The following is a 24,026-nucleotide window of genomic DNA, read 5'->3' as shown; positions in this document are numbered from 1 at the left end:
AACACTGGCATGTAGGTCAGAGATGGGGCAGACAAACACCTACAGGACAGGGAGGAGAGTTCTAGAGAAAGAGTAAAAAAGCCCCAAATTCTGTGGGAAAAGCCCAAAGTGTTAAGGAAAGCATGCTGAGAGAAGTCACATTTTTTTCTGGAAATTTCAGAAAAGTGAGCAAACCCTGTGAGGCTGCAGATCACAGTCTACTGCACTAGGAAAACCACAGTATCTCATCAATGACTGTTACTGGCCTGGCCTTCTGCAGGATGGATGGCGAGCCCACCTTCCGAGCATGGTTTCTGGCCAAGGGAATGACGGGCCCAATGGAACATTAGGTCTCCATGCAGAGATCCCAGTCTCTTGACCTGGAGGTGACTTTGTTCTGTTTACTCTAATACTTTGACTGCACATGATAGATATTCAACTAGAGACGGCTTCAAGCAAAGATGGCACCTGCGAGCCTGCATAACCAAGAGTTCTGGAACAGGCCCATGACAGAGTCAAGAACCTGTTCTGTTGTCTATTTTTTTTTTTTTCTGCCACTGGGGATTAAACCTGAGATATCATGAATGCACTCAAGCATTCCACCACTGATTGCACTACATCCCTCAGCAGTAAAAACCTAGGATTTGGGTTTTGTTTGTTTTTTTTTTCCTCTGGGTAGCCCTGGCTGTCCTGGAACTGGCTCTGTAGACAAGGCTGGCCTCAGATCTACAGAGATCCGCCTGCCTCTGCCTTCAGATTTCAGCATTAAAGGCGTGCACTCCCACTGCGTAGCTAGAACTTAGTTGTTTTTTTTTTTAGTGTTTCTCCCTGCCATCATTTAATGTCCTGGTTTGCCTTGCACTTGTCACCTCAAGATACAAATGGGCTTGTCTGGGCCAGGGATGTGAGTCAACCTGAGGACCTGAGTTTGACCCCTGGGACCCACGTGGTAGGAGAGAACACAATTCTGAAAGTAGTCGTCTGACCTGGGAATTGAATGCGGGGCTTCGTGCATGCTAGGTAGACCCCCGAGCTGTATCCTCGGCTCCCAAAAGCCCTTTTAGAAAAATCAGGAGAATCTCTGCAGAGCAGCCTGGACTGCTGGACTGTTACATCTCCAGGTCCACAGCATCGTCTAGGCACGGGCCGGGGCTAATCCCACCCTCCTCTGAAGCTTGGCTGGGCTCCACTCAGCTCCAAAAGGCGCATTTTTAGAAGATGGGGACAGCAGCGGCCATGACTGTGACAGACAGGTCCCTGCCACTGCCCTTCCAGCAATCACATTCCATTCCAGGTTATCAGAGTGTCAGTGTCTCTTTGGGGATTATGTAGCTCTCTTTGCTCATTCGAGTGTTTATTCTACAAATATTTGTGTGACTGAGGAAAGTGTGGGAACAACGGTCATGGCAAACAGTGAGCCTGAGGACCAAGCTCCCCTCTGGAATCTAAGACAGACCACACTTGCCTACTTCCCCTTTGGCCCCGGTATGTGTGCAGGACCACATCTATCCTGTGGATAGGGTCTCTCTATGTAGCCCAGGCTGGCTGGGGACTGTTTCTGTAGACCGTGGTGGCCTTGAATTCACAGGGATCTGTCTGTCTTTGCCCAAATGCTAGAATTGAAAGTGTGTGCTACAATGTCCGCCAGCTGTGCAAGCTTTATCTGAACGCTAAGTATTTGGGGTTTACAGGTCACACCATCTCCGTCTCATGTTGCCTGATATTGTCAAAGCACTATAGGTGGTCCATGAGTGACCCAGTGGGGCCGAGATACAGGTGGGAGGAGAGACATGTATGGTTACAAACTATAGAAAGGTATGCCCTCTCCGGTCATGCGGGGGCAGGAAACAGCCTGGGCCTTTTGCATTTTATACTGTGGATGATGCACTGGGCTCACCCCAGGCCCCAGCCCCGTGGGCAGCCATGTTCTAGTACAATGTTATTAAGGAGCAGCAGCAAAGTGGGGTGCGGTGGCACACACCTGTGATCCCAGCACTCAGGAGGCAGAGGCAGGTGGATCTCTATGAGTTCAAGGCCAGCCTGATCTACAAAGCAAGTTCAGGACAGCCAAGGCTACACAGAGAAACCCTGTCTCGGAAAGACAGGGGGAAAAAAAAAAAGCACAGCAAGGTGGTTTGTCCTGTGGCTGTGGTCTGCTGCTTGTCTCTCTTCAGCCCCTTACTTCTCAACTCTCACGACTTATCCAGTTTCCCCAGCAACCAGTGTGTGTCCCTGATGCTTCCCTGAGTTGACAGGAAGTCTTCTACACATGACTTTTTAAAAAACAGGAGACAACATACTTTTTTCATTATTATTATTTTCTGTTTTTTTCGAGATAGGGTTTCTCTGTGTAGCCTTGGCTGTCCTGGAACTCACTCTGCAGACCAGGCTGGCCTCTAACTCACAGAGATCCACCTGCTTCTGCCTCCTGAGTGCTGGGATTACAGGTGTGTGCCACCACACCCAGGTGTAAAATAAACCATGTTTTGTTTTGTTCTTTTTTGTTTGGTTGGTTGGTTAGTTTTTTTGAGATAGGGTTTCTCTGTGTAGCATTGGCTGTCCTGGAGCTTGTTTTGTAGAGTAGGCTGGCCTTGAACTCAGAGATCCTCCTGCCTCTCCCTCCCATGTGCTGGGATTAAAGGTGTGAGCCACCACCACATAAATACGCATATTTTAAGGATCATATTTTTCAATATAAACCAGAGATGGTTATTATCCTTAACTGTTAAATTGTTAGTTAAATATCCCATAAGAAGGACATAGCATAACTCAATCATTTTCCAATTTCTTTGGGTGGGCATTCACTCTGTGGCCAGTTTTCTGACCTCACCCACCCCCAAAACCAAGCATGTCTTTTTATTTCTTTGGGGCAGCTTCCCAGGAATGGGATTAGCAGGTCAAGGGGGACATTTAGTTTCAGTTTGAGAGGTGTTGCCAGACCGCTTTCCCCAGTGGCTGCAGAGTGTGTGAGAAGGCCCTTTCCTCTACATTTCTGCAGGCGGCTGACACCGTTTCTCCTTCTTTTCCACCTAAGTCGGATGATGTCTCCTTGCTTCTTCCCTTTGTTGTTTAACTTATTTTCATTTGTGTGTGTGAGGGGGTGTCAGACCCCCAGGAGCTAGAGTTAGGTGGTTGTAAGGTGACCCACATGGTTGCTGGGAACCAAACCCAGGTCCTCTTAACCTCGGAACCGTCTCTCCAGCCCCTCGTTTGTGTTTTCCTGACTGCTGTTGACTTTGAGTTTCTTCTCCCAAGTCCGTTAGCCATTTGGGTTTGTTCTTCTGTAAACAGTCTGTTTGTGTATGGCTTGGCTTGGGCGGGTCATCTTGTAAAAGCTTTAAAAATAGTGTGTATTTGGCTCTTGGCTTCCATCTGAGGGGTGACTGAGAGTGCTGCCAGGGGTCACGTCTTGATCCTGCCCATGTGACCTCAGCAACTTATTTAACCTTGCCATGCCTCAGTTTCTTCACCTGGGGAAGAAACACTGCCATGGTCACCATGACCCCTCCTTTGCAGTGTTGCTGGAGGGACATACGGAATACACGTACAGTAAACAGATGGTTGCCTGGCACACGGTAACAATCGGCAGATGTTGGTGGCTCTTATTTATATTGCAAATATTTTTTCAGCTCCACCATTTGAATTGGTTTTATTTATGGTGTCCTTTGTCACACAAAGGAGTTGAATGTTTTGGCAGTCAAATATATCCATTCTCTCTTTCATAGTTCCCCGGCTTGAGTTAGGTCTCCTGGATGTGCTTCGTGACAAATCTCCCTCTTGGAAATCAGAAGTATAAGATTATTTTCAACGCTGGCATGCGCCGTTCTCTGACCTCTTTGGTCTCTTTCCTGTATGCTCGTAGTCTTTGTATGTTCACGGCAGTTCTCACCCTAACTCTGTGGGCTTTCCTTACCAAACGAGTCTCCAGTTCTCCTTGGACACTGTTAGGATTTGAATCTGAAATGTCTCCACAGGTTCCCATCTTGAACGTTCCATCCCCAGCTGGTAGAACTGTGTAGGGGGAGCCATGGAGCCTAGGTGAGCCCTAGCTTGTGGGAGCGGGCCTCCAATGGTTCCACCTGTCCTCCAGCTCCTGGTTCACTGTGGGTGTGAACAGCCTCCACCACACTCTCCCGCTGCTGTGAAATGAGCTGCTCAACGTGATGAAATGAAACCCTGAACCCCAATCAATCTGCCTGCCTTTAATTTGTACATCAGTTACTTCTCTGTTGCTGTGAAAAGACACCATGACCAAAAGCAACTTATGGAAGAAAGGCTTTATTTGGGCTCACAGTTTCAGGGGATAGAAACCATCACGGCTGGGAAGGCATGGCAACAGGTGGGGAAGGTGCGACGGCAGAAGCAGGAAAACTACTGGTCACATTTCATCCACACAGGAAACAGAGAAAGGACGGGAAGCCGTGTAAGGCTATAAACCCTCCAACTCCGCCCCTCAAGGTTCCACCTTCTAAAGGTTCCATAACCTTTCCAAATAGTCCCACCAACAGAAGACCAAGTGTTCAAGTACATGAGACTGTAGGGGACATTTCTCACTCAAATTACAACCAGGTGCTTCTCAAGGGTTTGATAGGCAGCTTGCTGGGCGCGTGTGAAGGGGTAGGCTCTGTCCTCAGCAGAGAACAAAAAGAAAGTTAAAAACAAAAGTTGTTTCTGTTAAATACACAACACAGCACACACGGCAACAAAAAAGTAGTATCAACACTTTCTGGGTGTGATGCCATGCACCTCAAGTCCTACAGTTAGTGTCAACTCCCATGAGTCTACATGATGCCCAAGATGCTGCAGGTAGACCCTCTGCCCCGTCAGAATTCTATTCTGCCCAAGGAAACCTGAGTGAAGACTGGGAGTCAGCTCCTACTGGCTGAGCTTCAGGTTCTGCCAAGCCAGCAGACTCATTTCTACTTACGGCATTATAGTGCCACCACGTGACCCCTGCGAGCGTTTGCACGTCTGGAAGCAAGGGCACAGTCCACACTTGTGATTTCAGCCTTATGTTTGCTTCAAATGCCATTACAAATAAACATATCTTAAAAGTAAATTCATTTATTTGGAATGAGGGGCATATGTCAAGGTCACAGGTCAGTTTATGGGGGTTGGTTAGCTCTTTCCACTACGTGTGGGAGATAAGGCTCCAACTCAGGCCATTAGGCTTGTTGGCAAGTGTTTTTATCTGCTGAGTCTTCTGACTCGTGTGTGTGTGTGTGTGTGTGTGTGTGTGTGTGTGTGTGTATGAGGTAGGGTCTCATGTAGTTCACACAAGCCTCAAACTCTTGAACTCCTGATTTTCCTGCCTCTACTGCCCAAGTGATGGGATTACAGGCATGTGCCAACAAAACCAGCTTGTGCAAAGCTGGAATTGAACCCAGGGTTTTGCACAGACTGGCAAGTACTTTAGCAACTGCACCACATGCCAGCCAGATCACAAATATTAAAGAAATACAAATACAAATGTAAACAGTGAGACACCACCTTCACCTGTGAGCTTAACAAGAGGTTTTTAAAGATGAGATTGTTCAATGTTAAGGATAATACTTTCCTGCCTTTACTAGCAGGGGAGGACTTGAAGACCTTTTGAAAAGCATACGAAAAAGTTCAGTAATGTGCAGTACAGGTAGGTAGTACCCAGTAAGCCTGCGAGGGGGCACGTGTGTCCCAACAGGCATGTGGAGGTCAGAAGACAATCGGCAAGATTGGGTTCTCTCCTTGTACCACGTAGGTCCCGGGAATGCGTTTCAGGTGACCCACATTTTTGCAGCAAGCGCTTGTGCTCTCTAAGCCATTTCACTGACCCTGGGAATGTTATCTTATGGCAGTGATTCTAAATATGGACATTTGTAGAAAACCATTAGTGAGGGCTGCATTCAGAGGGTCAGAGATTCATTTCTGGTGCCCATATAAGGCTCCAGGTCCAGGGGATTTGATGCTATCTTCTGCTGATACCTGTATTTATGCATTCATGTATGTGGGTACAGGCGTGCATGCACCCCCCCACAATTACATATAAATATTTTTGGAGGAAGGGACTAAGGCAGGGTTTCAATATATAGTCTTGGATGGTAGAGAAGTCACAGAGATCTGCCTGTCTCTGCCACCTGAGTGCTGGAATTAAAGAATTGCACCACCATGCCCAGCTAGTATTTAAAAAAAACCAAACCAAACCAAACAGGGCACTACTAGGGCAATCCAAATAGTTGGACATAGTGGGGCATGCCAGTAACCCCAGGATTTGGGACTATAGGCAGGAGGAACAGGAGTTCACTGCCATTTGCCACATGGCAAGTGTGAAGTCAGTTCAGACTGAGATTCAATCTCATCCTCCCTCTAATGCTGAGGACACAGATGCTGAGAATGGGTTACATGGAGGACAATGCCACGTCGCTCCATGGCCCATGGAGGTGTATGATCCCCACATTAAGGACATGAGAACATACTCAGGAACACTGAACAATCCAGCTGAGCTAATATACCTACAGCTAGATGCAGCTCTGTAACCTGAGCATGCCTGGCTCTCAAGCCTGCAGTCTTTTTCTGCTACCAAACACAGAACATGCCACCACTGCAAACAATACTTTGAACTGGGCACAGTGGTGCATGCCTGTAATCCCAACACTTGAGAAGCTAAGGACTATGCCTGGAAAGCACAGGAAATCTGAGGCTAGCCTGAGTCACATAACAAGACCCTTCCTGCATGTAAGACTGAAAACTCCTATTTTAAGAGGCTTCCAGTATGCCAGGCAGTTAGCAAACACCTTTAATCCCAGTACTAGGGAGGCAGAGGTAGGTGGATTGAGGAGTTAGAGGCCACCTTAGAGAAACTCTCCAAAACAAAGACTTACGGTAAGGGTTGCAGAGAAGGCTCAACACTTACGACTACATGTAGAGATTTAAATTCCCAGCAGCCACGTGGCTCACAATCACCTTTTTTTTTTTTTTTTTTTGCTTTGTTTTTCAAGACAGGATTTCTCTGTGTAGCCCAGGCTAGCCTCAAACTCAGAGCTCTGCCTGCCCCTGGAATGTTAGGATTAAAAGTGTGCACCCCCAATGCCCGGCTAAATGAACATCTTAATGGGAAATTGATACTAACTCTCAACAGACCAAAACATTTTTCCCAGATCAAAGACAGTGGAGCCTCATGTAGCCTCCAGACTTGACCCACAGACTACTTTTACCTGTTTTACTAACATGGAACTGACTCCAATTCATGCATTTGAAGTATCCCGCTAGGTGTTTTGCTAGGCGGCGTGGTGTGTGTCTGGAGGAGCAGACATCTCATCAGGATACACCTGCCTGGTCCCTGAGCTGCATAGAGTCCCTTCTTTGGGGCTTTTGCCAGCAGTGCTCATTGGGGGGTGTAAAAACAACAACAACAAAAACAGTCTGCATAGCAAGATGCCACCAACAAATGTGGAGTACACTATGCCCTGAGGTCCCTGGTCAGCTGTCCTTCTCCAAGCCTGTTTGGTGTGTAGAGCTTGTAGTTGTACTTAGAGGAACAGCACAAAATATGCATATTTTATTTCCCAGAAGCTTGAGTGCAGTTCACTTTTGTTTTTGAGGTAAATATAGAGGGTTAAAAACAAACAACCTCAACACTTATAATACCAGAAACTGACTCTAGAGCCTGGAACACGCCAAGTAGGAACTCTCCTCACGGGGCTATATTCTTGCCTGGCCCATGATTTTTTTTTTTAAAGATTCTCCTGCTTCTGTTTCCTAGATATTTGGATTAAGGGCATTAGTTTCATGCTCAGCTGAAAGCACTTTTCATTTCATCTTTTGGACAGTCTCACAGATCACAGAATTCCTAACAAAGATGACCCTGAACTCTCCTTCTGTCATTTGAGTCCTGGGGATTAAACGCAGGCTATCTACCAGGTTTGGGGCAGGTGCCTTCATCTGCTCAGCGAACTCACCAGCTCTCTCCCAGTGCTCTAAGACTAACTTTAAAATGGGTATGGGAGGCAGAGGCAGGGAAACCATGAGGTTGAAGGCGGGCACCGTGACTAAAGACAAGGAAAACAAAACAGTCCATTTTTAAAAATAACTTTATTGGCCAGGTGTATACCTTTATTCCCAGCATTACGTAGGAGAGGCAGGAGAATCATTGCGAGTTTGAGAGCAACACGGTCTAAAGAGTAAGTTCCACGAAGCCAGGGCTACAGAGCGAGGCTCTCACCAGCCTCATTCTCACCAGTGTTATATAACCTTTTAAAGGGGGAAAACTCCACCAATTACTTTATTTTTCAAATACTTTATTTAAACCAGTCTTTTATTTTAGTTATCCTAAAAGTTATCACTACATTGCTTAGTCAACTTCTTTTAATTTGACAAGAACATACTTCGCAACATAGACCTAAGATCCCCAAAGGGGACGAGAGAACTCAGTTCAGGAATAACTCTGGGGCCTGGTGAGCAGGTCCATGGAGCGAGCAAGCAGCAAACCGCATGCAAGCAGCATCTTGAAAAGGATTGACACGTGCTGGAGACACCACAGGGAGGGAATGGGCGCATGCCATTTTGTGAGTGCTGACGCGTTTTTTTTTTTTTTTTTTTTTTGTCTCATAGGCAGTCTCTGTGTTTCCCTTGTCAGGAAGCTTGACTCTAACCTCCAAATAGCCAGGCATCTTAGTAGACAGCACCTCCCAGGCAGGCGGTGGCTCATCCGGGAGTGCCTCTCAATCACTGAGCCACCTTTCCTACCCATGCCTGGCACTGCTTCAGTCCTTTAACACCTTTGTAAGCAATCCCTGGCATTCAGCCCTTTCCCTGCCCAGCAGATCAGGTGACTTCCATCTTTTTGTATGTCAACCGACTGATATAGTCAGAGACTGATACTGTACAAATGCTGAGAGTAGCCTTCAGGCGAGTTTATTCACCACCGTGCATACACGTTCTTGTGTACACAAGGACACGCGTGATGCCTTGGCCTGGGGTGTCTTCTACAATGGCTCAACATCTTAGTTTTTGACCCAGCATCTCTGCCTGGGCCTGGAGCGTGCCATTGCCTAGAATGGCTGACTAGGACTCTTCAGAGACCCTACTGTAACAAGCACAGGCCGAGGTCCTGGGCTTCTAACGCAGCGCTGGGATCTGAATCCGGTTGCTTATGTGTGCATGGCAAGGGCTTCACCGACAGAGCCACCACCCCTGGAGGAAACAGGAGCTTAAATACAGGGTTATTTTGCAAGAGGGAAGAGGAGACTTTATTTTTAATGACTTCTCTTTTTTTTAAAAAGTTACTTATTTTTACTTTACATACATTGGTTTTTGACTGCATGTATGTCTATGTAAGGGTGTTAGAGCCTCTGGAACAGAAGTTACAGACAGTTATGAGCTGCCATGTGGGTGCTGGGAGTTGGACCTGGGTCCTCCGCAGGAGCAGTCAGTGCACTGAGCCAGCTCTGCAGCCCCCTTATTTATTTAAATCTAACTGTGTGAGTGCTTTGCCTGCATATATGTACATATATGCACCATATACGTCCATGTCTGGCGGCCATGGAGGTCAGCAGAGAGCATCGGAGTCCTGAGAACTGGATTTAAACAGTTCTTAGCTGCCATGTGGATGCTGGGAACTGAACTGGGTCCTCCGGAAGAGCCGCCAGGGCTCTTAACTGCGGAGATGCTCTCCAGCCCCTGAAAGTGAACTATTTTTGCATTTTGTCTCCTTCATGTACAGTGCAAAATGCCAAAACCAACCAACCAACCCAAACCAAAAACTTACAAATTACACAAGGAACCAATATAAAAATATTTATTAATTCAGCATGTGAGACACTTATGTCATAGTTGTGTTAATACTGAGTGTCTTAGTTATTCCTTGCAGGATGAGCTATAGATGGCACAATTTATAAATTGCAATAAATATGATTAGATAGTGGCAGGCTCCAAGCTTCTTCTCTTTGAAATACTGTTTGACTTACTACGATCCACCAAGAAACGTCTAAACAGGGGAGAAAACAGAAGCGTAACTCATGAGTGTCAGGGCTCCGTTACCATTATTTCTGCATTTACCGTGTGTGTGAAGCATACGCACACGGATGTCAGAGGACAGCCTTGTGGGGCTGGTCCTCTCTTTTCCCTGGGGGTCCTGGGGATCAAGCTCCTGTACTCAGGCCTGGTAGCAGCTGCTCTTCCCACTAAGCCATTTTCCCAGCCCATCTTCAGTCTTTAAAACAGAGAACTGTACCAGAACTTGCAGCTCAGCTACAGGGTTAAAATACACGTGAAAGCACCACGCATGCAAGACAGGTACAACTAGAGAGAAACACACTTTAACGGATAAATTTGTTTTAATATTCTCTAGATTTTTCTTTCTTTTTTCGTTTTTTTGAGAGAGGGTTTCTCTGTATAGCCTTAGCTGTCATGGAACTCACTGTGTAGACCAGGCTGGCTTTGAACTCAGAGATCCTTTTGCCTCTGCCTCCCAAGTGCTGGGATTAAGGTGAACCACCATGTTAACTTTTTAAAAGTTAACACTGTGCTGTTGTTACTACTCTGCTGCCAAGGTGTCAGCGTGGGTGCCACTGATCTCCACTTGGTGGCAATGTTGCCTCAGCTAAGGCTGTGCCTTGACAGGTGCTTCCTGCCCCTCATGCACCCTGTCTGCTCTTTCTGTCTCGAAACCAGCAGCTTGGTGACATTATGTTCTGTCTTGTCACAGGATGAGGAGGAAGTAGCTGTGGACTTCAGTCTTGGAAACTGAGCCAAAACAAATCTTTGCTCCTTTGAACTGTTTCTCTTCAGTATTTGTCACAACAATGTCTAACCAACATAGCCACAGAGCACAACTGACTGGACATGAGCACAGCTACTTATTTATGGATGGTAATAAAATGCAGGCGCCCCATAGCATGTCAAAAGGCCCTGGGGCTCCATCCAAGATGGGCCATTAGGCAGCTAACACTCAGGGACGTCACTTAGCCTGTGGCCGTTTGTGACATCATGGGTGCTCTACTATCCTAGTACAACTGCTGTTCATTGCTGGTGTCAGCAAACCAAATAGAGCAAATAACTATGTGCACATAATAGTTGATAATTCCAGGACAGCCAGAACGTCATAGTGAGACCCTGTCTTCAACAAAACAAAACAAAGCAGTGGTAACATCATCAATGATGTTGCTGATCTACTCAGCAAACATACTTTTTAACTCTTCCTTTAGTGCATACTCCTGCCTGAAGAACACACTTTATGGTGTAGAAGTCTGCAGCGCTCTGCTGACAGCACACGCCTGCTTCCTGTGTCTTTTACCAGCAGCAAGAGACCACACTGGGACACTGGTGGACGTACCAAGACTATCTAGGTTTGTCTAGATACACTGTGATGCTGGCGTAACACAGTGCTCAGAAGGAAATGCCACAGTGATAAGTGAATGTACATGCATATAAAACCACACGTATTTCTAGAAATGTAGAGTCAACTGAAAGCCCGCAAGCAGAAGCAGTAGGGCCGGCAAGGTGCTCAGCATATAGTGCTTGCCACATGGGCCTGACAGATCTGAATCTGACCCCCAGAATCTACAGTGAAAGGCCTGCCCCATTTCCCTCGTCACACAAATCTAACTTAATTTAAAAGTATATAAGTGGTCTCGGATTTGAAATGAAGCAATTATTAGTTGGCTTACCTTCAGAATTTCACCGGGAGCTGCATCTGGTGGTACAGGTTTTCCACAGTGCTTCGAATACTCGGTTATCAAAGTTGACGCTTCATTTAAACTGTGGAACCGGAAAGAACAGGCAGGCATGAGGAGACCCTTTGGAGTGACTCATGTGGTGATGACAATGCATACAGATGTACAAGCTGTACTCTTCACATGGATACAGTCTACTATATGGATCAATTGCAACTAAAAACTAACACTCATTCATAAACGACGATGTAACCATGTGTGCAGAGGAGACAGGGCACTCCGGAATGACCAGCTGGAGAAGGAGCCATGGCTGCTCTCTGCACTTCCCTTCTAAAGCAGCTTTTGGTCTCTACACTTGTGGGTTTAGAGAGTCAGCCAACCAAGCTTAGCAAGAACCATGCATTACATAACACACCAGGGCTCCAAGCAAGCGTCTAAGGAAGAGAGTTGTAATTTAGGGTTCAGAGCAAGACTAGGAGACATCTATTTTGAGGATCCAGGCAGCTCCTTTAATTACTGGATGACAGATTCATGTCCCAAGGTTCCAAGCTGCAGGAAAATGAGCTCCTGGGAACATGCAGGAAAGCTGCAGCTCAATCCTGCAGCTTTCAGTTACAACCACACGGCTTAATAATGGCTATTCTTCAGAACCAAGACCATGTAAGGAAATTCCACAGTAAATCAGGGTCCCCCATAGTAACCTACCTTACGTCATTTGCCAGATAGTTCACCAATTCAGTGATGTTGCTGGTGTTTATCATGTGCCATTTCAATAACTGAAAATACTTTGTCTTTGCCAAAATCCCGAATTCCTTCTTATTTATGACATGATTCAGAATCAGGCTTCTAATCTATGGAAGGGCAGCATCAGTATATTAAAAATGTGTTTAATTTGAAGTCCTTTGTCAATACAACACGTCCCTGGCAGTCAGAAATTTAATTATCAGTGGATCAGCCGACGGGAGCGGAGGATGTGGCTTAGCAAGGTACACAAATAGAAAGCTGTTGTTGTTATGCACTTGGGGATTTTTTTTAATGAGGAAGAGGATCTAATTACAAGTATTTATGGGTACAATTTCTCCAGTGAGCACAGCAGTAAACAAGACAGCCAGGGCACCTTGCTTTTATTTTTTTATGTAATGCTGGGGATTGAATCCAGGCTCTTGAGTGTGCTAGGTAACTCTACCACTAATTCACATCCTAATCCGTGTACCTGACTATTACATACTAAGCTTTTAATAAAAGTGAAAAAAATGTTATTTGGGGAATGAGAATTACCTTCTATGATCAGACAGAGCAAAAATGAAACGGAACTGTCTCTTACTTGATGTGAAAAGCCTGCTAGCTGGCCAGTGTTCATGTGTTCTTCTAATTGCTGTAAAATGACCTGAGCATCACATGAATCCAGGAAAGTCTAGGAAAAAAAATTAGAGCATAATTTAAAAAGTGGTTTAGTAATTGTTGTCCAGTCTGGGATGCTCTTAAAAACTCTTTAAGCTTCTTTAACTTGGAAGCCAGGCATGAATCTTGATAGAAGCCTGCTCAACATGCAGCAAGCCCCACATTCTAGTCCCGGACTTAGGGAACCGGGCAGAAGAGTGCGCCACTCGGAGTCCCACCACTCGGAGGAAGGTCGTACTGGGCCACACAGTGATTTTGAGGCCTAGGACACGTGAGACCTTGGTCTCAAGAAAGAAGGGTGGGTGTGGGGCCTGGGGAGAGGAAGGAAGGATAAAAGCAGACCAAAGGAAGGAAAGTGACAGCCCCTGGGAGCTGTGTAGCTCCCTTTCACACACACTTCTCCTTAAAGTTCATCAGTTCCCCTAAATATTTAAAAAAAAAAAAAAGATGTTTTAATTTCTAATATACTTCCATTAACAACAACAATACCCAGACAAGGAGAAAACAGTGTTTTACAACCACTACTCAAAAGATAAAGTTGTTTATCATACTTCTCTGCTGTGACAAAAAATCTACTTAAATCCTGAAGTTGGAATGTAATAAGTTTATGAGTAATCAAAAAAGTTAAAACACAGATGGCTTTGAAAACATGCAGATGTGATGGATAGACAAAATGGCAAATAAAAGTGTGCATGTTCATTTATTCAGACCACTGTGCTACTGTACGCACCAGGGAAATTAGTTATTTTAAAAGTTCTGTCTTAAGTGGGGCTTGGTGGCACACGCCTTTAATCCTAGACATAGTGCTTGGGGGCTCAGGAGACAGAGGAAGGCAGATCTCTGAGAGTACAAGGTTAGCCTGATCTACAGAATGAGTTGCAATACAGCCCTCTGAGCCATGCAGAGAAACCCTGTCTCAAAAAAACAAAAACCAGCCAACCAAAACAGTTCTGTCTGCATAGTGCTCAGGCTTGCACAAGTCTACTTGCCTCTCTTTCTGGTCACATCCAGTTGCTAAATGGAGCTGCCCTCCTTGGAGGCTTCCCCATCCTGCTCAGTCTGATTAGCACCACCTTGAGGGTCCCTTTCTCTCAGGCTTTAGCTAGTGGCCCACAACAGCCTCTAAAGTTCCAACAAGCCTAGGTGGTTTAAGGGGCTGTCCTGCTTTTCTTTTGTGGGAAGAAAGGTCTAGCTATGCAGCCCTAGCTGGGCTGGAACCCACAGAGATTCTCCAGCCTCTGCCTCCTGAGTGCTGCCTAAAGACATTAAAGATGTGGCCACATCTGGCTTGAAGACAGTCCTGCTAAAACACTGCTTTTCTTGGCTCACTTTGCTCAGCCAAGAAAATCAGATAACAGAAGAGTGCCCACACTCACTTTAAGACATTCCTGGCTGCGCTCAGTCTTGTTACTTCCCATTAGCCTGCCTCACCCACACTGACTATTCACACTTTATGGGCTTAGTGAAAGAGAATGCAGTCTTTTGAGGGACAGGCAGTAAGTCCTGGCAACCCGAGAGGAACAACAAACAAGATACCTTGATCTGCTGGCGCCTTTTTTCAGAGTGGGGCATGAGCATTAGGCAGGCCAGGGCAAAAGCTGGAAGCTCTAACTGGACATACTGCTTGGCGACTCCCATCAGGTCGAGGTCATCTGAAACTGGACATCTTTGACAGGGTGTGGTAATTAGCTAATGGCTTGATAGATTTACCAGACCTCATTAGCCTTTCTCAGTTTCCACAGATGTTTCCCATCCACTGTCAACTACTTTAAAGGCCTATGTGCAGGTACACAGCACACTCTTAATAACAAGGGATGGGCCCTGAAAGCATTCCACAGAGAATAAGAGTCTTCCTACAGGGCAGGGACTGATGTCTGACACGCACAAGATGAAGTCTTAGAGGCTCAAGTGGAGTGTGGGGCACACCTTTAATCCCAGCACTTGGGAGGCAGAGGTAGGTGGATCTCTGCGTTTGAGGCCACCCTGGTCTACAGAGTGAGTTCCGGAACAACCAGGGCTACACAGAGAAGCCGTGTTTTAGGGTGGTGGTGGTGGGGCAATAAAAACAAACAAGGTAAATCCTTAGGCGCCCAGAGAAAGGCATAACAGTTGTCCCCCTCTTAGCTGTGAAAGCTCTATTCCAGGACTTCCTCCACTGGGTACCCGAAACTGAGGGTTCTCCTCAAACCTATTTCCTTATGTGTACACATCTGTAAAAAGGTCTAATGTATAAGTGAGGCACAATAAGATATTAATGATGGTAACTAAAAATACATCAGAAAAGGCTTACATGGACACAAGGACCGTGACTGCCACCAAGTGATAAATGGGCAGGGAGCACATGCAGCGTGGGTATGATGCACAAAAGGGAAAGGCGTGAGGCCAGCTCATGCCACTCAGGAATGGAGTACAATTAGAAACCTAAGAACTGTTTCTGGGGCTGGGAATGTAGCTCGGTCTGTACAGTGCTTGCCTAGGGTGCACAAAGCACTGTATAAAACTGGATATGGTGGCACAAGCCAGTAATATGAGCGCTTGAGAGGGGGAGGCAGAAAGAATTAAAACTCAGTAGCACATAGAGTCCTGGGCCGGCTTGAGCTATGTGAGATTTTTTTATTGAAATAAATCAAAAAGTTTATGAAGCTATGTGTGGTGCACACACCTGTAATCCCAGTTCTTTAGAGGCAGAGGCAGGAGGATTAAGAGTTGTGGCACAAGGCAAGTTCAAGGCCAGGCAGGGCTACACAAGACCCTATGTCAAAAGAAAACAAAAGAACAACATGAAAAATGGTGGTGGGCAGATGGCAAACACTGAGGAAGCAACCACGGATGCCGGAGCACTGTGCTCAGAGACGCATACTGGAAGAAGCTTCCAAGCAATGAGTCTTCCTTTCTTGGTAAAAGAACACACATCTACTTACTCAAGGACGGCGACCAGGCTCTCACAGCAATCTGATAACTGACTGGGTCTCAGAGGACAGGAGGCTGAAGAGAAAAGTAATAAACACATAGGCGCTCAAACATCAGAATGCTATTGCTAGCCAAGGCATGCTGGCTCAACCTTTAATCCCAGGCCATGGGAGGCTGAAGCTGTTCAAAGCTGGGCTATAGTACAAAACCCTGTCTTAACATAGAACCACCAAGAAATGCTGCTGTGAGTGTTCAGAGGCCAGAAGCTTACCTGAGAGCAGAGGGATCTGGATCACACGCTGCCAGGCCTTGCTGAAGTAGGGAACCTGCGGAAACACGGCATTGACGAATCCATGTCAAGGACACTACAAACTATTTCACAGTCACAGAATGGCTCAATCAAAACCCGTGTTCTGGGTTTTGATGCTAAGACTAAAAGCATATGCCTGTATTGAGCATGTATAGACCTTTTCTCTGTCATGATTCCTACATGATGTCGTGATTTCTACAGGATGCTGCATGACAACTATCTACACAGCAATTCAGTGTTCGGTGTTACAAGCAGTCTAGAGATGACTTGACATACACACTGGTGAGGTGGCTCAGATGACATGACCGGAGTTTGATCCTAGGGCCCTGTGCTGTAGAAGGTGAGAACTGACTCCTTCTAGTTGCTGTCTGACTGTCACACATGCAGTGTGGCAGACATGCACACATCATGCACACGCAAAAAGACAGAAGAAAAGATGTGATAAAAATGTAAAGACGATGTTATAAAAGCAAGGGGGTATGTTACATTCAAACAGCATGCCTGTTCATATATGGACTCATGCAGAGATTTATCTTCAGGGTGGTGGTGTCCTAGAGCTAACCTTCACAGAAATCAAGGGCCTGCTGTATTTGCATACTTTCTTTGGTAATAAAAGAAACGAAGACTGAAAATGCTACAATGTAATGTTAAGTTACAGGAGAAAAGCCAGATATGGAAGGTTGCATATTGTGTGAGCCATTTGATGGGAAATGTCGAAAACAAATAAATCCACAGGGGGCTGGAAGAAGGGAAGGATGGCTAAGAGGTACAGGGCTTTTTTCTCTTTTTCTTTAGGCAGCACTGGGGACTGGCCTCAGCTGTGCTGTCCTGAGCTCTAACCCCAGCTCTGAGGTCTCTTTCTGAAATGAGGAAAACATTCTAATATTTGCTAATAGTCACGGTTGTTCAACTTCATATAGTAAAAGCCACTTAAGGCCACACCTTTGAAAAGATGAATTTGACCCTAATAAACAAAGAAGGTTCTGTGTCTCCTGAGACTGAACAATCTCCCAGATACTCCTGGAACATGGCAACAGCACCTTTAGGGCTGGAGTGATAACTCAGTGGTCAAGTGTTCCTGCTGCTCAAGTGGAAGAGTTCAGTTCCTAGCGCCCACATCAGGTGGCTCACAACCACTTTCAACCAGCTCCAGGGAATCAATACTCTTCCTTGGTCTCCTTGGGCACTGCACTCATGTGCACACACCCAGTCACGCATACATACAATTAAAGAAAAATAGCACTTTAAAACATTTGCTTTAAAAAACATAAAATGAATTTATGTACATATACATATACACATGTACAGACACACACACACCAATACGCTGTGTAACAGGAAAGCACCTCTAGAAGGATTCTATTATTTATTCTATCTATGTTTCAATCTATGTTTCTTTCTATCTATCTATCTATCTATCTATCTATCTATCAGTTATGTATACAATGTTCTGTCTGCATGTACACCTGCACACCAGAAGAAGGCACAAGATCTCACTATAGATAATTGTAAACCACCACATGGTTGCTAGGACTTGAAGTCAGGACCTCTGGAAGAGCAGCCAGTGCTCTTAACCTCTTAGCCGGCTCTCCAGCCCTGAAGAAGACTTTTCCTGGTTTACTTACTTCTTTTTAAAACCTTTAAAAAGCACGAATCTATGTATTGTGAGCATGTGTGCACATGTGCGAGGGAGTGCGTGTGCACCGCATTCACAGGACAACTAGTGGGTGTCATTTATCGCCTCCTATCAGGCAGGACCCAGGATCTGAACTCAAGTCATCAGGCTTGGCTGCAAGTACCTTAACTATTGAGCCATCTCACTGGCCTCCCGGATGATCTACTTCTGTACCATGTTTACGAAGGTGCACAACTCATGAGATTGAAAAGGATAAAAGAGACAAAGCCTCCAGCTTTAAGGTCTGTGAGGGGGCAGTCCAATGTGTAATTAGAATCACACTGTGACGAATGCTAGAGGAGTGCCAAATGACCATGAAGCCCGGGGAACAGCAGTGCCTTCAAGGAAGTGAAACGGCAGCTGAGGACGCTGGAACACCATCCTACCAGGAAGCTCATGGCTCAACACAGGACACTCAAAACCACCAAGCACAAAGATGAAACTTGATGAAATCTGCCTTAAAGGAAAAGCACATACCTGCCATAATGAAAGGACACTAGAAATGGAGGATAAAACCTTCCTTAGGTAAGGAATCTGTAAAGGGAAAGAAAAGGCAAGAAATTTAAGGAAGACCAAAATGCTAAATTTCAACACCTCAACACAAAACACTACACTTTTAAACAAGCAAACAAACACTTTCATAGGGCCTCACTCCATAGCCCAGGCTGGCCTTAAATTCTTGGGCAAAAAAGGGGGACTGCAGGTATACTACCACTTCTAGCAACTGTGGGTTTTTGTGGTTGTTGTTTTGTTTTGTTTTTTCTTTTTGAGACAGGGTCTCATGTACAACACAATGGCTTCAAACTAGATATGGAAGCAAGCATGACCTCAAATCTCTGATTGTCCTGCCTCCACCACTTGAGCGCTGGGCTTGCAGACACAGGATCCTGTGTTGCATTTTTGTGGTACAGGGTAAGGAAGCCAGGGCTTCATGCTGCTAGTCAAGCAGCCACCTGAGCTACATTCCCAGCCCCTCAAGGGCATTTTGAGTTTGACTTTCTCTAATATCCTTAAGTCTGGCAGGAGCCCAAGAGCAGGCATGTCTTTGCAGCAAATGTCAACAGCCGGTGCTAACTTAGCAGTGCTGGGATGCTGTCCATCAGGAAGCCCAGGGCCTTACCATGCTGAAGCCCAGAAGCTTCTGCAAGAGTCCATTCCAAAGCTGCAGGTCGTAGATTTTATATTCTAGGCAAAGCTCTGTCACCAATCGTACTGCCTAAAAGCCAAAACACCAAACAAGAAAACACCAAAATCACATTGCTTTGAGTCATCAGTCAGTGAGTCCAGCAGCCTCTGGAAAAGGCAGGGTACCTTGATCACACACATGGACATAACCTACAAACGTCTAATGCCTTGTTTCTCAGTGAAGGACTCCATTTCCTAATTAAAGAAAAAAAAAGTTCTTTTTCTGCTTCCAATCAAGAACAGCCTACCTGTTGGCCTCATACCTGTCCCGGCTCTAGCTGCATCAGTGACTACCTTCCCCAAGGCAAGTAGGTGGGAGAATGACCCCCTCCCTATAGGCTGGCCCTAGAAGGAGGCACGAATGGGCTCTTTCTCGCTTGCAAGCATTACTAGCTGATATACTCTAAGAAGAGTGCCATGGACCTTCCAGACTGCCTTATCATTCCATATAGCAGGCTGTGGACATAGGAAACAGTCTAGGGCACTGGACCTCCTGGGGGTAAAGGGTCTCTGGGCACCTGAGGGTGGTGGGTGACTGAGTGACTCACACTGCATATATACACAGAAACGCCATGTTTGGTGACTCTACGTACCATAGGTTCGTGACTGTGGTTCTTCCACAAGCCCTTAATCATCCCTTCTTTGGGACTGTTGCAGAATAATTCATAGGTGATGGGAATATTCAATGTTTCAAATGATGCCAGAAAAGTTATACATTTCAGATAGGATCTGGAAAAGAGGTGTTTGTGAGAATTATTCTTATGGCTCACATTCCTATCTAAAAATCAAAGCTACCTTGGGGGACAGGAGGCTGTCTTGTTTCATGTCCATTTAGGCTTCCAGATATCTTCACAGGATACAATATAGATAGAAATCAATTTGAACTAGAAAATATTCAGTCTCTAAATGTTGCTAAGAAACAATGGAGACAAGATGTTCTCACAGGCCTGTTTCGCCTTTGCCTAAATGTCAAGAATCAAGGTAACAGGCCTGCATTGATATTACTAGGAGGCAGCCATTCCTTCACTCAGGGGCTCGGAAGTTATGGTTCAGATATAAACAGATAAAATAAAATACAACAAACCAGGTTGTACTTACTTCATCTCTTCAGTGGGTTTTTTGAAGAGAGATTCTATGGTTTCCTTGTCAGCCAAACAGAGGAGACACTGAAGAGCTCGTGTTCTGTGGGCAAATGTTAACTGGCGCGAGCTCAGTGTCTGTAAAACCAAGAGGTTTGGAGAGTCAAGCTTGCAACACCTGCAGCCGTGGTCAGGCAACTGACCTCAACTTAGGTAAGAGAAACATCCCTTTGCTTGGCTATTTTTCTACTTTTTTTTTTAGCCTAATTATCACTTAAACAGAACAGAGTAGAGCAACTCAACATGAGCCCTAGAGAGCAGTCCTGAGACGCCATTAAGAGGCCAAGGCCAAACTATTAAGAGGTTTTTCTGTTCTCTGCCTCTTACATGACATTGATATTTGCACTGCTGATAACTAAAGCAGTGGCGGGTAAGACTGTGGGCAGAACAAGGCAGCGAGCCAGCTGCTCCCAGCCACAGCCAACACTGGAAGCCAAAGAGAACTTTTACTTGAAATGTTTTTGATGAGGCAATAAAAATTAATTTTTTAATATTTATTTTTATTTTAGTACATTGGTGTTCTGCCTGCTTGTATGTTTGTGTGAGGAGGTCGGATCCCCTGGAACAGGAGTTACAGACAGTTGTGAGCTGCCATGTGGGTGCTGGGAATTGAACCTGGGTCCTTTGGAAGAGCTAACCGCTGAGCAATCTCTCCAGCCCTAATTTTCTTAATTTCTCAACTCTTGCATATATCATGGCAATGAATTCACCTCTGAATACATACAATGTTAGTCAATGACAATGCATTCAATAGTGTTCTTGACAAAGTGGAGAGTTCATTTTCAGGTCAAGCGTGGGGAGGAAAGCAGCTCAAACTGGTCACTGTGACAGCAGCTGTACCTGCAGAATGGCTGAAGGACAGACTCCCACCTAGGAACTGTCCTGAGCTTACATCAAGCATCTCGGATCTTCCTCCCATCCTTCTGAGGACCATTTGCTCTGTGGTTCTTGCCCTTCCTCTACTTTAGCTTCACAAGATACTGTTAGTTGGGTGCAGTAGCTCATACTTGCTATCTCAGTTAAAAACTCTGAGGCAGGAGGATTGCCAAGAGTTTGAGATCAGTTTAGGTTACACAGTCTAAGCCAGAATGTGTCTCAAAACAAAACAAAACAAAACAACACCCTCTCCAACACCAAGCGACCAACAAAACTACTGGATTAAAAATCCTGAAGACTCACTAGTTTGTGTGCTTCCTTCATGGAGACTGGAGTTTCACTTGGGTGGGTGATTAGGGCCAGAGCTGGCCATACAGGGGAATGGAGACAAGTGGAGCCTCTTCCCAGGGCCAGTTTGTACAGTCTCCCAGAGTGCTGACTTTTCAGGTTCAATCACCATGAACAAATGCACCACTGGGAGCTGCAGCAGGAGCTAGCTATAGCCAGGCAGATGCTGCTTATCCAGGGCACGAAGTGGAGCGTGCTGTGTGGAGATGCCTGCTTATCAAATAACAGGCTGAGTACGGGTGTAAGTGAGCATTATCTGACTTGTGATTACAAAACCAAGCGTGAGAAATACATAGGGAGGAAATGTCAAGCCGAGATGCCCGTGTGTTCTGATCTAGTCTCTAGAGCTTACACTGGTAGCCGAGGTGGCAAATACAAACAGCATTCTCGAGCTATAATCAATCGGACGAGCCTGGAGGAGATATACGACTCTGGAGGAAAAAAAAAAAAAAAAAAAAAGACATTTTAAAACTTAGAGATAGACTGCCAATACAACGGAGCTGTGTTTCTGTCATAGTCAATGGTAACATCCTGGATGGCAGCCACTAATGTATGGGCCAATGGTCTTTTTTGTTTTCCTTTCAAAGGATGTTGAATTTTTTTAGCTTTACATTTTTGTTTATTTATTTTGTGCTTTGCCTGCGTGGGTGTCTGTGTCCCACATGTGTGCCTGTTGTCTGCAGGGACCAGAAGAGGACAGCAGATGCCCTGGAGCTGGAGTTATGGGTGGTTGTGAGTGTCATGTGGGTGCTGGGAAAGAGTGCAATGGTGGAGAAGTCGGGTTGAGTTAGGAGGCTGAGAGACTGTCCCAGCAGCAGGCCAACAGCTTTAAACTGTAGATGTCTCTGTGCCTTTATAATTAAACCTCAAGTGGGCCCCTACACACCCCGAAATAAGAGGATAATGTCGGGAACAAACGCTGCCTTTCAGAGTCCTCTAGATCACAACCATTCAGTCCTCGAGTGTTGATGAAACTCACACACTACAGCGTACAGCACAGTGCCTGTCACCCATGGGAAACTGTTTTCACGGTGACTAGGAGGACCTTGTAAGTGATATCTTTCAGATTTTAGTCCTAGGGCTGGCCAGCCACTCCTAGGAAGGCCAGAGGGATTAAAATAGCTGGAAGAGAGGGAGCCCACACGCAGCTGGAAAAGACAGAAGTTCCGATCTCTCAATGCTTTGGGGAATCCTTCTGTTACTGTTTGAATTGCTTCTAAGGCTTTCCACATAACTGATTCAGTTAAACAGGAAACTGTATCTGAGTTGGAAAGGCACACCTGCTTTAAAAGTCTAAGCAAGAAGCTAGCACACCTTTAATCCCAGCACTTGAGAGGCAGAGGCAGACTATCTCTGTGAGTTTGAGGCCAGACTGGTCTACACAGAGAGTCACAGGACAGCCAAGGCTACACAGAGAATCTCTGTTTGGGGAGGTGGGGGCGGAGAGACTAAACAAGGACCAGGCCTAGAACTGCATGCCTGTCATTTCAGCACTTAGGAAGCTGGGGCAGAGAATCCCAAGTCTACGATCAGTGTAGCTGCCTACACAGCTAGACCATGACAAAAAAACAAACCGACAAACTCCCCAGCCCCCCAAAACCACCACTGCTACCAAACGGCAGGAGGTGGAGTCTAGAGGAAAGGAGGGTGGACGGTAGTGGTGGCCAGCTCTACTCAAAACTAGAAACAATTACTTTCTTGTTCTGGGCTTTGCAAGTCTGTCTTCACTATCTCAGTTTCACAGGCCTCTCCGTTACTTGTGATCTATGCCAAGAATGGCAAAGAGCTGACAGCCTTTGCCACACTCTCTTCCCATGTGGGGTCAAGCACCAGCAGTACGTTACCACATTACTTCCAATATAAGTCCGGATACATACAGCCTTCTCAATAGAACAAACCATGAACACTCAGACTCAGCACATTTGATGGCAAAAATAAATTTTTAGATCTGGGTCTCAGACAAAGGAACCCATGTCTTGCATTTGAGACACGCAAATTTCTAGAATACAAGAGTACACAGGACCCTGGGGCCAAGGTTCTGGCTGGTTGAAGTTTTCCTTTCCTTTGCTTGGGACACTGTGCTGCAGAAGTCTGAGAACACTCCTGGGGGCAAAGACTGAGGTCTTGGCTACTGACCCCCTCCTGACCCATGGGGACTCTGCCAGAGTACTGATTCTTCCTCAAGACTCTGACCCAAGTTACATCAAGAAGTCTCTTCAGATCTAACTTCCAAATCAGGTTCTGTATAAGATTCCTACTGGGTGTCATCGAGTAGGTCAGCACAACGAAGGAAAATGTACCTGTGCAGGGTTTCATCCTCTTCAAGTTCAAACAACTCTGATTCTTTCTTTGAAAACAGAGAAAATAAAAGTTAAAAAACTGAACACTGTGACCACACAAACTTTCACCTTAGTGCAGTAAGGCAGTCAAAAAAATCCTGGGTTTGATTCCCAGCACCCCTATGGCAGCTTACAATCCTCTGCAACTCCAGCGCCTGAGCACCCAACACCTTCTTCTGACCCTGGCACGTGTCAGGCACGCATGTGGTGCATGTA

The 24,026-nt window shown here is 45.7% G+C and overlaps 1 protein-coding gene across 1 annotated transcript in view; it reads right to left on the bottom strand.

The window, feature by feature from the left end:
• Window positions 1-9,778: 9,778 nt before the first annotated feature.
• Kntc1 (kinetochore associated 1) overlaps window positions 9,779-24,026 on the bottom strand; it is a 73,451-nt gene continuing 59,203 nt past the window's right edge. Inside the window, exons 51-63 of the mRNA XM_055606160.1 lie at window positions 23,772-23,818; window positions 21,824-21,902; window positions 20,207-20,325; window positions 19,702-19,837; window positions 19,044-19,139; window positions 18,401-18,457; window positions 16,210-16,264; window positions 15,950-16,013; window positions 14,565-14,694; window positions 12,952-13,041; window positions 12,333-12,478; window positions 11,622-11,712; window positions 9,779-9,940 (exon numbers count right to left, since the gene is read on the bottom strand). Of these exons, the coding sequence (XP_055462135.1) occupies window positions 9,920-9,940; window positions 11,622-11,712; window positions 12,333-12,478; window positions 12,952-13,041; window positions 14,565-14,694; window positions 15,950-16,013; window positions 16,210-16,264; window positions 18,401-18,457; window positions 19,044-19,139; window positions 19,702-19,837; window positions 20,207-20,325; window positions 21,824-21,902; window positions 23,772-23,818 (1,131 nt within the window). The 3' untranslated portion in view covers window positions 9,779-9,919. The remainder of the gene's footprint in view (window positions 9,941-11,621; window positions 11,713-12,332; window positions 12,479-12,951; window positions 13,042-14,564; window positions 14,695-15,949; window positions 16,014-16,209; window positions 16,265-18,400; window positions 18,458-19,043; window positions 19,140-19,701; window positions 19,838-20,206; window positions 20,326-21,823; window positions 21,903-23,771; window positions 23,819-24,026) is intronic.

Source organism: Psammomys obesus, unplaced genomic scaffold (assembly GCF_907164565.1).
Source record: "Psammomys obesus unplaced genomic scaffold, mPsaObe1.curated_primary_1811, whole genome shotgun sequence".
NCBI classification, from domain to species: domain Eukaryota; kingdom Metazoa; phylum Chordata; class Mammalia; order Rodentia; family Muridae; genus Psammomys; species Psammomys obesus.
Note: the sequence above shows the minus strand (reverse complement) of the source record. Positions and strands in the feature narration are given on the sequence as shown.